Source organism: Prionailurus viverrinus, chromosome B4, assembly GCF_022837055.1.
Source record: "Prionailurus viverrinus isolate Anna chromosome B4, UM_Priviv_1.0, whole genome shotgun sequence".
Lineage (NCBI taxonomy): Eukaryota > Metazoa > Chordata > Mammalia > Carnivora > Felidae > Prionailurus > Prionailurus viverrinus.
Window position 1 is genome coordinate 139,377,746 of NC_062567.1, and position 13,198 is coordinate 139,390,943.

Here is a 13,198-nt window from a genome sequence, read left to right on the forward strand (position 1 = left end):
CACTTCTAAGCTGGAGCCAGGGAGAGAGAGGGCCAGGGGCTCCATTTGGCAGAGTGGACCCGTAACTACTCTCAAGCCCAGAGCACCAAACAGCCATGCTTTTCAGAAAGGGAAAGTGAGGTTCAGAGCCACGGTCACTTTGTCACCCTGTGTGCATTCCTTGGTTGGTACTTTGTGCTGCAGAGCTAGGACAGGGTGTGAAGGAAGAAGCTTGTTTATTGTCTTAAGGTGCACAGCCCAGGGGTTCCCTCCCACCATCTTCGGGCTGTGGGGAGAGGTCAGCCTCCTCAGCCCCAATCTCACTCCAGGGCTCAGCCCAGTTCCCAGAGCCCCTCCCCACCCTTTGCCCCTCCCTCCAAGGTCCTGCCCTGGAGACTCCAGGAGAAATCTGGCGGTTGGGGGCTGTGGAGAGTCAGGATGAGGGCTGGAAGCTGCTCAGCTGTCCCTTCTGCTGGAAGTAGAACTGGAATCGAGACTGGGCGTACTCCTGGGGGAGAACCCACCCCACAGACTTGTGAGAAGGGTGGGTCAGGCACACCCAGCCCCCACCAAGTCTGCCCACAGACTTCCTGGAGAGCACATGGCCCCTGATGCACCCCACCTCCCGTCACACCTAACGGGCCCACCTGGGTTACTCACCAGGTAACCAAATTCTATGGTGGACATAGATGCCTGGAGGATAGACCAGAGACCCCAAAAGAAATGGGATGCCAGAGCATACCTAAGGGGGGCAGGAGAAACAGAGGGGTTCAGAGCATACTTGGTATTACCTGGATCCTATCCCTGAGGTTGGTCAAGCCCCAGAGCTCCAACTTCTCCCCCACTGCCCTAACCCCAACCCTGTCCTGACTGTCACCACTCTCCATCAGCCTCATCTGCACTCCCTGCCCCCACCAGGCACTGGCACCTTACCTGCAATCCTGTGAGTCGGCCTGCCTGCCTCCTTCCTCAGCTCCCTTTCCCCTGCACCCTGCTCTACCCCTGCCCCCACCCATCCTTCCTCACCGATTAGCCTCTACCAGCAAATCTTCTTCCAGTTTCCTCTGCTCCTCTTGGGAGATGGTCTCACCTTTCTTGACCTCTGCTAGGTAATGGCGAATAAAATGGAGCTGAGATCAACAGACAAGAGTCAGGAAATGAGACTGGAGCATTTCCCAGTGAACATCCTTTCTTGATATTCTTTTCAGACATCACCTTCCTCGTCCCTCATAGGCCAGGTCCCGCTCCCCAGCCTCTGGTCCACATACCTGCTGCCCCCGGGTGGGGTAGTCTGCAGGCTGTGCTTTGTAGAAAGGCCACTCGTCGTGAGTATAATCATAAACCCACTCACAAAAATGGTTCCCAATGTCAAAGCCCCTGGGGGAATAAGGTAGACACTCAGTCCCCAAATACCCTGGGTGGCTGGGATGCAGAGAGGAAGGCCTAGTCTGTTTTCTACAGTGCTTGGAAGCAGACCCATGGAGACCATTCTCTTAACCCTCACCTGTAGTTGTAACTACTGTACTCAAAGTCGACCAGCATCAGTCTGTCGGTGTTTTCTGGCTCTGAGAGCAACAAGATGTTCCCTGGGAGAAGGGGTGCAGTTCTGGTCACTCCAGGGTCCTCTGGCCCCCCTCACCTTAGGTTAGGAGACTCAGATGCTTTCTCCTACCTTCCTGGATGTCATTGTGACAGAAGACCACTGGTGATGGGGTAGAGTCTAGCAATTTCCTGCAGGGAAACAGGGGCATGGGTCCTGAGTAGGAGTGGCCAGAGGAGGGTGAGTCACCCTCGTGGGCCAGGCCCTGACCCAGCCCTCAGTAAATCCTGGGAAGGACCCCATTCGGTACCTGGAACTGCCTCCTGTGCTATTCTGTTCTCCTGCCCTGCCTTCCCTCACCTGAGGTTACCCATCTCATCCTTCAGGCTGTACATCTCCAGCAGGTTCATCTGTGGGAGGCCAGTGTGGGGCAGGTCCTGGATCTGCTTTAGGTACCTGAAGCCCAAAGAATAAGATATGCTCACTGTGATCCCTGCCTACCTCTCTCCTATCTGACTTTTTCCTGTCACTGTATGACTCGTCTGATGGACTTTTCTGACTTGTCTGCATTATTTGGAAGCCTGTTCTGGGAGAGACCATACTAGACGACACCGGGATGCGTAATCCGCTCAGCTGGAGGACTGGACAGTCATGGACACATTCAGTTGCAGCCCAGGGTAGTACCTGCCAGCGGTAGGGTTCAGACCAGGTGTGCAGGAGCCCGGAGGAGGCTCCTGACTCACCGTTCCATGGTCCCAAACAGCCAGTGGGGCTCCTTAGTGAACGGCATCTCCATGCCATGGAACCGGGCCATCTTCGTGGCGATTTCTGCTGACAACACCGGCTCTCGAAGCTCACACGTTTTCAGTGGCCGGCTCTGCACCCAGGAACCTATCAGGGTGGTGAGGGGGCTGGGGCAGGAGGGGGAAGGGGTAGGGGAATGGGTTGGGGGGGGGGGAAGTCAGGGTCTTGGGGAAAATGCCCTACCTGGGGTAAGGGGTGTGAAGGCACGCACTGGAAAGGGGAACAGGGGCTGGGGGGAAGGAGGTGCCTCAGGGAGGTCAGGGCCGGGCTGGGCTCATACTGGGATGTACTGTTCCAGCCGGCCCTCTGGAAAGACTCCATAGAGCTGGGGCCCCAGCGACCGCTCCGCCAGGATGGCGAACATCACACTTTCAAGGACCAAGGAATCCACGCCCTGAAGGAAAACGGACAACAAAGCGGGCAGAGCGGTGCTAACACCGGAGGGTCTGCTTTCCCGTCCCATCACCGCTTCACTTCCCGCTCTACAGCCCGCAGGCTCCAGAGCCCGGCGTGGCTACGGTAATTTACAAGCTGCTTAGCCCCCCCCCCCCCCCGCCACGCTTGCTGGGAGGTCCTAATGCCACTGGCCGCTGCGGCCCACACTCCCTCCTCACCTGCAGGATGGCCCCGTACAGTCGCAGCAGCACCTCGCGGGGCTCCTTGCCGACGCTGGGCAGGTGGTCCGGCAGCGAGCAGCGGAAGAGCAGGTTACTGAGGCCTCCGCTGCAGACCCACACCGGGGTGCGCTCAGCCCGCGGTCGGCCGCCCCGGTCCCGGACCCCCACCCCCCTCCCCCCTCCCGCCGGGCTCCCCCCGCGTCCGCCCCCGGCCAGGCCGGCCCCGCCCCCGCCCCCGCCCCCGCGCGCGCGCGAGGCCGCCGAAACGCGGTGTCCTGAGGGCCCGAGCTCGACCCCTGACCTCCCACCTCACAGGGTCAACCCTCAGCTGTTCGGGCCGCACTCGGCGCCAGGCCCCGCCCAAGTACTCCCGGCAGCACTGGTAGGCTCGGCGCTCGGCGTCACGCGATAGCGACGAGCTGCGCCGCCGGTTCGGGGCCGCGTCCAGGCACTGAGACTGCAGCAAGCCGTCCTTGGCGAGGCTGCCGCCAACAGCCCCGCCTCCGACCACAGCTGTCCCCTCGGCAGCCATGGCGCGCCTGGGCCAAGCCCAAAGTCCAGTCGCGCTCAGCCCCCTTCGGGCAGACTCGGCTCCTTCCGGCTGCGCTCGGGTCTGCTTCCGGCTAGCCTGCTCTTCTCCGGTCATACTCGGGTCTCTCCGGCTCTTTTCGGCTCTCTGCGGCGGCGCTCGGCTCTCTCCGTGACCCTGGTCGCGTACCTATTCCGAAAGCCAAATCCTGCGTGCTCAGGGAGCGTCCCGCCCCTGCTCCGGGCGAAGACCAATGACCTCTCTCGCTGGGCGGGGCCGCTGAAAAGACAGGCAGCTGTTTGGCCTGCGGCCGGAGCCGAGGAAACGACGTGGGCCGACCAGAAGTGTCTTGAGCAGCTGGGCGCGCTGCCCTGTGGCGCGTCGCGAAGGTGGGTCACGTGGGCGGGGCGGTGTGTCCTCAGGCAGCGAGCGAGCTATTCCGCTGGCGGGAGTGGGGTGGGCCGGGTGCTAAAGGGCAGGTATACCCAGGGAGGTGCCGGTGAACGGAGATGTGCCTTCGCCAGCCTCGGGGAGCGGACGGGGCAGCGCAGGCGGCGGCGGCCACTCGCTGGATAGGTTTGCGCCCCAACCCCTCCCCCGGGGAAGTCGAGCAAGCAGGACAGCCATTGAGCGCCCGATCCTGAGTGTGGGTCCCACCTGGAGGGGGAGACGGTGTGTGTGACTCCCCTCCATGGAGTAGAGAGTGTGGGGCACGTGGTAGGTGCCGAATAAACATTTGTTGAGTGAATGAGAGTTTGGGACTCTTGGGACAATTCTGATGACTCCAGGTGCCTTCCATCCCTAATCACCGCTAAGGCTGTCCTGTAAGTTGAAGCGCACCTCTGAGAGGAAGCTCTTGTTGTCGTGCTTGAAACCAATGTCTTCATGCCCGACTCCACTACCTCCTTGCCTCCAGACCTAGGCCAGTTAGAACATCAAATCCAGGAGAAGGCACACCTTGGAGCAAACACCTGGTGCTGTATAACGTCTCCTTGGCCCACCGTGGCAGTTTGAGGACCGATCAGACTCACCCCACCTTGGTGGGGTCCCACCTAAAATGCACAACCTCCTGCGTTTCTGCTTCTGCTGCAGACTGGAGTGGCAACCAGAATGACTTGACCCTAGGGATCTGTGGCCATGCATGTTGGACCATAGTGTTCTTTGGGATAAAATAGATAGGCAGCTGACTAGAGTGTTAATTGATTTGAATAACCAGAAGGAAACAAAGAATTTGTGACCAGAAGGCAGATGTCGGTTGCTGCTGTGGAAATCAGGATCCCTCACTCCGTTTAAATCTGAGCCAGTTCTGAGACCTGGAGTCCACTGGTTGAAAGGGAGGCTTGGTCCTTCAAGGAAGGATCCTGTGATGCCACTGAAAGCATATGAAAAAAAAAAAAAAAAGTCCTCTAATCCTTCCCCAGAGGAACCTAGAGCCACTTAACAAATAATTTACTTTGGGAAAGGGACTATCCAGACCTTTCAAGAGCTGTTAGATACAGGATCTGAGACACTTGTGCCAAGGTACCTGAAGCATCATGAAACACTGGTTAGAGTAGGGACTATGGAAGCCACATAATAAATGGAATCCTGACCCAAGTCCTGTGGTTACTTTTTTGGTCCCAGTACATCTTGGGATAATTATACCTAGCAGTGGGCAGAGCCTATACATTGATCCCTGACCTGTGGAATCAGAATCGTGGGAGGATGAGCAAAGTGAAGCCCCTGAAACTACCCCCACACCGACTCTCACGTCCTCTAGAACACTGTAGCAAGATTCTTGCACGAAGAGTCGTGACACCGAGGCTTTTCTTTCCAGGAAGCAACTTTATTCCTGCCGGCACCGCTCAGTTGGGTTCGTACCCGAAGAACTGAGCCCTGAATGCCTCGTGGTGTAGTTTTTTAAATATATATATTTTTTACCTCTTTGTGTCCCATATATGGTAACACACAAACATGTAGTCTGATTAAGTGCTCTCATGTTACAAGATCACAACGGATGTTGTCACGTATGCGTATAGCCAGGTTGCCTTGAGGTTTTTTTTCTTTCCTTAGGGAGGGGACCCTACCACAATACTAAAGCAAAAACGTGCTGCATTCCTGGTGGGACTGCAGAGATTTGTCACTCTCAAAGACATAAAGTGGTGATGCCCGTTACATCTTAAGTTCACCTGAATGGCCCCTGCAGAATCCAGGTGGATTCGAGTAAATGGTGGTGAGCCACCGCAAACTTAGCCAAGTAGTATCCCCGATCACAGCAGCTGTGTCAGGTGAGATATTTTTACTGGAACCAATGCATGCACCGCTGGCACTTAGTAATGCAATTCTCAGTTTGGTGAACATTCTTTTCAATTTCCAGTAGTAAAGAGTAAATTCCCAAAAGTGTCTCACGTTTTTATAGGAGGAACAGCTGAACATATTCATTGTCTTACTTCAAGCGGGTTTTAACTTTCCTGCTCTCCGTCACAATTAATCCATTGAGCTCTCAATCATCCAGACATTCCACATAACACTGATGACATCGTGCTAAGTGGACATGGTGAAGAAGGAAGTGACCAGTATTCTGTCCTTGATAAAACAATGCATGGCAGAGGATGAGAGAGAAACCCTCAGAAGTTGTGAGGCTGGGGCGCCTGGGTGGCTCAGTTTGTTAAGCATCTGACTCTAGGTTTCGACTTCAGGTCATGATCTGACAGATTTGTGAGTTTGAGCCCCGCCTCAGTCTCCTGTGCTGACAGCACAGAGCCTGCTTGGGATTCTCTCTTTCCCCCTCTCTCCGCCCCTCCCCCCACTCACTCTCTGTGTCTCTGAAGTAAATAAATAAATAAAAACTTAAAAGAAGTTGTGGAGCCTGTCATCAGTGAAGTTTTCAGGGTGCACTGTTGTAGGGCGAGCCAGGGTATCACCTCTAAGATGAGGAGAAGTTGTATCTTGCAACCCTGTCACAAAGAAGGACGCATGGTACTTGGTGCACCTCTGGGTTTTGGAGTTGGCGTGTACCATACTTGGGAATACTATTCTGACCCATTTGTTGGGTGACTTGAAAAACTGTCAGTTTAGAGTGGAGTCCAGAACAAAGGAGGGCTCTGCTGATCCAGATTGGAGGATGGGTTCCCCTGCCACTTAGCAGAACCGGTGAGTTAGTGTTGGGCTTATTTGTGGTAAGTAGCGACCCTATATGGCACCTTTGGCACGCTCCCACAGATTTGTAGTGCGTACACAGGGTTTTGAAGCAAAGCCGTGCCTGCTGCAGTAGAGAACTACTCACCACTTGAAAGAAGCTTCTGGCACACTGCTGGACCCAAGTAGAAACTTAGCGCCTGATTATGGGGCACCAAATGACCATGTGACCAAAACTGCCTGTCCTGAGCTAGATCTTGACAGATCCATGAAGCCAATGGGTTGGGTAGGTTCAGCAGCAATTCATTGCACAAAAAGAATTGGTCCAAGCTTGTTCAGAGAGCACCAGTCGTTTACAGGAAGAGATGGCTGTGGCCCCTATGTCTCTGTGGCACTGATGCCTCTATCTTAGAAGACAGGAAGAAAAATTCAGGTCTGAATCACTGCTGCACTACAGCCCCATTCAAAGTGGCTCTAAAGGAAAGTAACGGGGGGGGGGGGGAAATCCTCTAGAGGGCAGACCTTCGAGCAGTACACTTGGATATCTACTTTGTAGGGAGGGAGTGGGGTGGACAGAGTAGTGGCCTAAAGAAAGAATGCACATGAAGTTCTGAGTGGTGACAGATGTCTTGCTGGTTGGAAAGAGCAAGAGGGGAATGTTGGAGACAAGGTGAAGTTGTCACAAATGTGTGCATCTTTGTGCCTCATATTAATACTCACTGCAGAGGGGTCACTGAATGACAAAGTGGATGGATAGATGTCATCCAGCCTGTGTTCTTGGCTACCCTTGTGCTTAAATGGTGGGCCTGTGAATGGAGTTGCTATGTTGGCAGGAGTGCAAGTTATGTCCACTAACAGGGGCTCTCTCTTATCGAGGCTTATTTAATTATTACTGAATTATTATTACTAATGGTCACTGAATTTCTGACCTCTTAGCAGCCAGTATCAGTGCTGAGCCCCAATATGGCACCATCCCTAGATGACTCAGTGACAAGTTGGTTTTGGCAGATCCTTGCCACCCAGGAGACGGCATTGATTCATCCTTATTGGAACTGACACCTGCTCTGGCTGTGGGTTTGCTTCCCTATATCCACATATCCACATATCTACATATCCATGTAGCCACATAGCCACACAGCCATGTATCCACATATCCACACACCCACACACACACACATCCACACATCCACACATCCACAGTATCTCAGAGTAACGTCCCTATCCAGGAGCTTAGAGAATACTGGATTTACTAACATAGGATCATGTATAACATTATCTTGGGCCAAGAAACTCATTTCGCAGTGAAAGAGATACAATGATGTATGAATGGCCATGGGAGCCACTGTTTCTCTAATATCCTGCATTGTCCACAAGCAGCCCATCTAATAGAGAGATAGAATGACATCTTTCTAGCAAAGGTCCTAGCTCTGGGACAGTACCTTAAGGAGTTCAGATACATACACTGAATCACAGCCCGGTATATGGTGCTATCCCCCAGTAGATGCAATATAGGGATCCAGGAACAAAGACACAGGTCTAAGAACCCACGGGTTGGGATATCTTTCATCATCATGCTCAGTGATCCAGAGCATCGGGATCCTTTCATCATCCAAAGATGATCCTTTCATCATCCAAAGCTCAGTTTGTAGAATTTGCACATTCTGTCTCTGCAAAATTAAACTCTGCTGTTCCCAGGTAGAGAACATTTATTTCCATGAGGGGACTCCACTGGTTCCAGGGAAGGACACCCACACAGAGCCTCAGTCTGAAAATCCTATAGGGTCATTTTGAGCTCCTCATGCTTGTGAACCCGCAGGCAAAGAAGGAGTGGATAATTGATCCTGATGATTATGAGGAGATAGGGTTACTGCTACTTAGGGGGCCTTCAAGAGTTTGTCTGGTACTTTGAGGATTTACTTTGGGGTCTGGTTGCTTCCATGCCAAGTGATAACAGTGAAAAGACATTTTCAGCAGCCTCAGCCTGCCAAGGGCAAGGGAACCAAGGGCTCAGAACCCCCAGGAATGAACGACTGCGTAACTTCATCAAATGCTGGCTGAGGGTGAGGGAAGTCTAGAATAGGCAGAGAAGGGAGATAATAATGAGTATGAGTTATAGCCTCAGGAGCAGCTGCAATAGTATGGACTATTTTTGTTCTGTTAAGGCTTTTGTAGAGGTTGTGACCAGCCTTCACCTCAAAGAATCATGACAGATTGGACTTAATGTGGCACGTGGGTAGATCTGAGGGCTGTAAGGGCTGGTGTCTTGACTAATGCCCTCAGCACACCTTTAATTACAGTGGGTTTACAGAGATGCCTCCCTGGCACCTGCTGTATATCTACACTTTCTGCCCGAGCCCTTCTCTGACACCACAGGAGCCCACCTGACCTGCTTAGCAGCACAGCCCAGTCTCTAGAGGTAACCCAGGGTCTGGGGACAGAAGGCAGTGGGTGAATAATTGGAGAATCCTAGGAGACATTCTGGACACTTCTCAGGAGATCCTGGTGAAGTCAAGGTTGTTAGCCAGAGCAGTGACCTCAGGAACACTATGTTTTGATTCCTCCTTTCCTGTCTCACTCACCCCCTCCCTCACTTTCATTTCATGGCATCACTTCCTGAGCAAACCACTTATACCCAAGTCTCCGCCTTAGGCTCTGCTTTCGGAAGAACCCAAACAAAGACACACAATAAAAGAGCAGAGATTTTTGCCAATTTATATCCACAAAAAAATACTGGAGAATATGTGTGGGAATGGATTACAAGGATACAAAGCCAAGAACGAATTGTAGATTAGTTCAAATTTATCGACATGGGTGTACTTACTCCAAACAGATTCTGGATTCAGTGTTTGGGCTAAAGCCCTGGGATAAGTTGTAGCTGTGCTTAGTTGGCTGAATGGAGCCTGGACTCATTGGCAGCCTGCACTGTGAGAAGGTGAGAATGTGCTGGAACAGACTTGTTATGTATCTAATGGCCGCCGGTCTCCCGTCTCTGTTTCTCTTCATTAATCCATTATGTTGATTTGAAAATATGTTAGATGATGTCATGAATTTCTTTTCAAGATGATGAAGGGCTGTAAAATATTTGATTATGTGTCGGGTCTGTTGGGTCTGTGAACCCTAACTGGTCTCATTTGTGCCCATGACTCAATTGGCATCTATATGCTTGTGCTTCAATAGCAGCTGGCCTCGGCTTAATATTCTCGGGTCACCGTTAGTTTCCTATTGCCACTGTAACAAATTACCACAACCTTGGTGATTTAAAACAACAGAAATGTACTCTCTCACAGTCCTGGAGGCCAGAAGTTTGAAATCAGGGTCACTGGGCTGAGATCAAGGTGGCAGCAGGGCTGCTCTGAGGGAGAGTCCATTCCTTGCCTCTTCTGGCCTCTGGTGGCCTCTGGTGGCCACAGATGTACCTCAGCATGTGGCTGCCCCACTCCAGGCTCTGCCTTTAGGGTCAACATCGCTTCCTCCTCGTCTATGTGATCTCCTGTTTTTCTTATAAGGAAACTTATGATCACATTAGGGCCAACTGGGTAATTCAGGATCATCTCCTCATCTCAAAATCTTTAATTTGATCACTTCTGTGAAGATCCTTTTTCCAAATAAGGTCACATTGACAGGTTCTGGGTTAGGATGTGGATGTCCATTGGGACATGGTTTTCTCAGCCCCCCACAGTACTTTCCCTCAGAGCTCCCAGCTCTTTGCTTCATACTGCTCCAGTATTGGATATTACAGTTGAAAAGGGCAATAGTTTTTCTCCCTTGAACATGGTTTCTTTTTTTTTTTTTTTGCCTGTATATTTGAAGTATGTTATGTTCACGCTGAATGGGTCTTTTACTTATGTATAATTTTGAAACATCATTCATCCATCGGTTATTTGGAAAATATTGGCTCACTAAGTTACATAGATCTTCCAAATTTGGACACATTTTATTATATATTATCAAAAAATATTTAAGCATTGGGAAACTTTAAGCTCATGGTGATAGACACAGGTTTTCCAAAATTCTAATTTTTGCTTAAAAGCTCAAACATTTTTTTAAGTTTATTTATTTATTTTGAGAGAGAGAGAGAGAACATGTGTGAGCAGGGATGGGGCAGAGAGAGAGAGAGAGAGAGAGAGAGAGAGAATATCCCAAGCAGGTTCTGCACTGTCAGTGCAGATGCTAATGTGTCGCTGTATGTCACAAACTGTGAGATCATGACCTGAGCCAAAATTGAGATCAGATGCTTAATGTACCGAACCAGCCAGGTGCCCCATAAAAACTCAAATTTTATCAAATACTATCAGTTCTTTTCCTTGAAGTGACATGCTCCATTATTCATTTTTGAGAAAGTGTCTTCCAGATACCCAAGTGAGAATAAACACAGTTTAGGGGCTCGACACGACGTGGGGCTCTAACTCACAACCATGAGATCATGACCTGAGCTGAGTGAGATCAAGCGTCAGATGCTTAACCAACTGGGCCATCCAGGTGCCCCATTTGTCCATTTTCTTTTAAGTAAAAATGGTGTTTCATGAAAAACGTGATGCGTTCAGCAGCCCAATAAACAATGATATAAAGTAGCTATGACACGATTGTACTTTAGTATGTAGTCCTTTATGCCATCACCCTGAATATTAAGAATTGGTAAGTGTCAAGACAATAAAATTAAAATTTTTTATTGCTTAATCAACAAAATTATTTTTTTTGAAGTTTATTAATTTTGAGAGAGAGAGAGAGTGAGTGGGGGAGGAGCAGAGAGAGAGAGGGAGACAGAAAATCCCAAGCAGGCTCCACACTGTGGGGCTCGAACTCAGGAACCATGAGATCATGACCCGAGCCAAAACCAAGAGTCAGACGCTTAACCGACTGAGCCACCCAGGTGCCCCATTAATCAACAAAATTCCTAAGTGAAACTGCTTTTTCCTCCCTTCGACCTCTGACCATAGTGAAGAATTCAATGATTACTATTACAGTTTGGTACCCCAGCTTTGATTTATGCTACCTAACCATTGCTTTTGCACAATAAATGCGAATGCCAGCACAGTGGAAAGACACGTCACGTCTTAGTGTTATAAAGATAATTTGGGCCTTGTTGACCTTTAGAAACTCCAGGGTCCATGGACCGTATTTTGAGAAGCACTGTAATAGTATATCATAGGGACCATAGGATATGTGTATTTTCAGTTTTACTAAGTATTGCTAAACTTCTCCCCAAATTGATTATCCCACTTTATGCTCTGTAGCAATTAAAATACTGTTTGGCCATGAATCACAAAGACCCAGGATAACAGTGTCTTAAGTAAAAGGGAAATTTTAGTGTTGCTGTGTGTGGTTGAACACACAGAATACACTTAGTGGGGTCCCTGGAATCACACAGTACACAACATGTACAATTTTATGCAGTTTACATAAGATAATTTTATTTATCTCATGTAAGAGTTTAGAGGTAGCCGTCCCTGGGCTTGAATGGTGGCTCTATTCCATGAAGTCTGTAAAGATCTAGGTTTCTTTTATTTTCTTCTGCCTTTATGTCCTCCATTCCCAAGTTTACCTCATGATCCAAGATGACTGCTCCAACAAGTGCTTCCATTTTTAGCCAGCAAGGATAAGGATGGGCACAAATGCCTCATGCCAGTGATCTCCTAAGGGAAATACCTGGATGCTGCCCTGTGCCACTAGTGCAAGGGGGACTGAAATACGTATTTATTTTGGAAGGCTAAATGGCTGACTGAAAATCAGGGATTCTAAAATCATGGAGGAACAAGAGAAGAGATATTGGGGGACAATTGGCAGTTTCTGCTGCAGTACTCTCTTTTGGCCATTCTTGTTATCTGTGCACTCTGCTGTATCTGGAACAAGCTCACTTCATCCCTAAGGGAGACCATTTGTAACAGTTCCAACAGTTGCAGCATCCAGCTCACAGTTTAGGTTCTCTGAGTTATGTACAGTTTGTCCAAAAGGGTCTGATGTAGATTCTTGTGGTCCAGTGATTTAAAAATGAAATGATATGTTATTTGTTCTCCCAACATACTCAATGTACAGTAGTTTATAAATTTAGTGATTTATAAACTGAAAAATATTTTATGTGTCCCAAATATGCAATGAGAGAGTAAGAATAGGATAAAAGGATAAAACCTCTATTTAGAAAAGGCAACATGGGAAATATATCAGTCTATGGTCCGTGGCAATTTCCAAACCCTATTAAGCATGAATAATGAAGACCTCTACCCTGGAAGAAGAGAAAGTTACTTGTTTTGAAAGCTCCCAGCTCGGTCCTTTGGGGTTCTTCCTTGTTTTATGCTTCATGTTCACATCTGGAGAGGGCACTGAAGAGTATTCTCTTGTATACTACACAGCAGGCTGCTTGTGTAGAATAACTTGGGGGAGGGACCCTATCGGAGATTTCTGGAACTCTTTATCTGAGTTGATCCTCTCTCTCTCTGTCTGAAAATTCCAAATACCTTGGCCTCTGCAAGCTCTAACTCTGTCTTTTAAACTCATCATGACTGCCACACTCTGATTTCTGGAAGTTCCTGCAGTCCAGAAGTTCCTCTATGTGGAAAATGAGGGCAATCATAGGCTTTATGTCATTGATTCCCTTAGGGAACATAGTCCTGTGCT

At 49.6% G+C, this 13,198-nt stretch overlaps 2 protein-coding genes across 2 annotated transcripts in view; one reads left to right on the forward strand and one right to left on the reverse strand.

Annotated features, from left to right (window-relative positions):
- Positions 1-198: 198 nt before the first annotated feature.
- CHKB (choline kinase beta) lies at positions 199-3,616 on the reverse strand. The gene is made up of 12 exons (XM_047866649.1): positions 3,249-3,616; positions 2,938-3,046; positions 2,604-2,717; positions 2,263-2,396; positions 1,880-1,975; positions 1,652-1,710; positions 1,484-1,565; positions 1,248-1,356; positions 1,006-1,109; positions 640-721; positions 383-487; positions 199-309 (listed from the first exon to the last, which is right to left on the reverse strand). The coding sequence occupies exons 1-11, from the start codon at positions 3,584-3,586 to the stop codon at positions 413-415; spliced, it is 1,302 nt and encodes a 433-aa protein (XP_047722605.1). The 5' UTR covers positions 3,587-3,616; the 3' UTR covers positions 199-309; positions 383-412.
- Positions 3,617-3,778: 162 nt separating this feature from the next.
- The window catches only part of MAPK8IP2 (mitogen-activated protein kinase 8 interacting protein 2), a 29,627-nt gene continuing 20,207 nt past the window's right edge, over positions 3,779-13,198 (forward strand). Inside the window, exon 1 of the mRNA XM_047866641.1 lies at positions 3,779-3,858. The gene's annotated coding sequence lies outside the window, so the exon portion shown is untranslated. The remainder of the gene's footprint in view (positions 3,859-13,198) is intronic.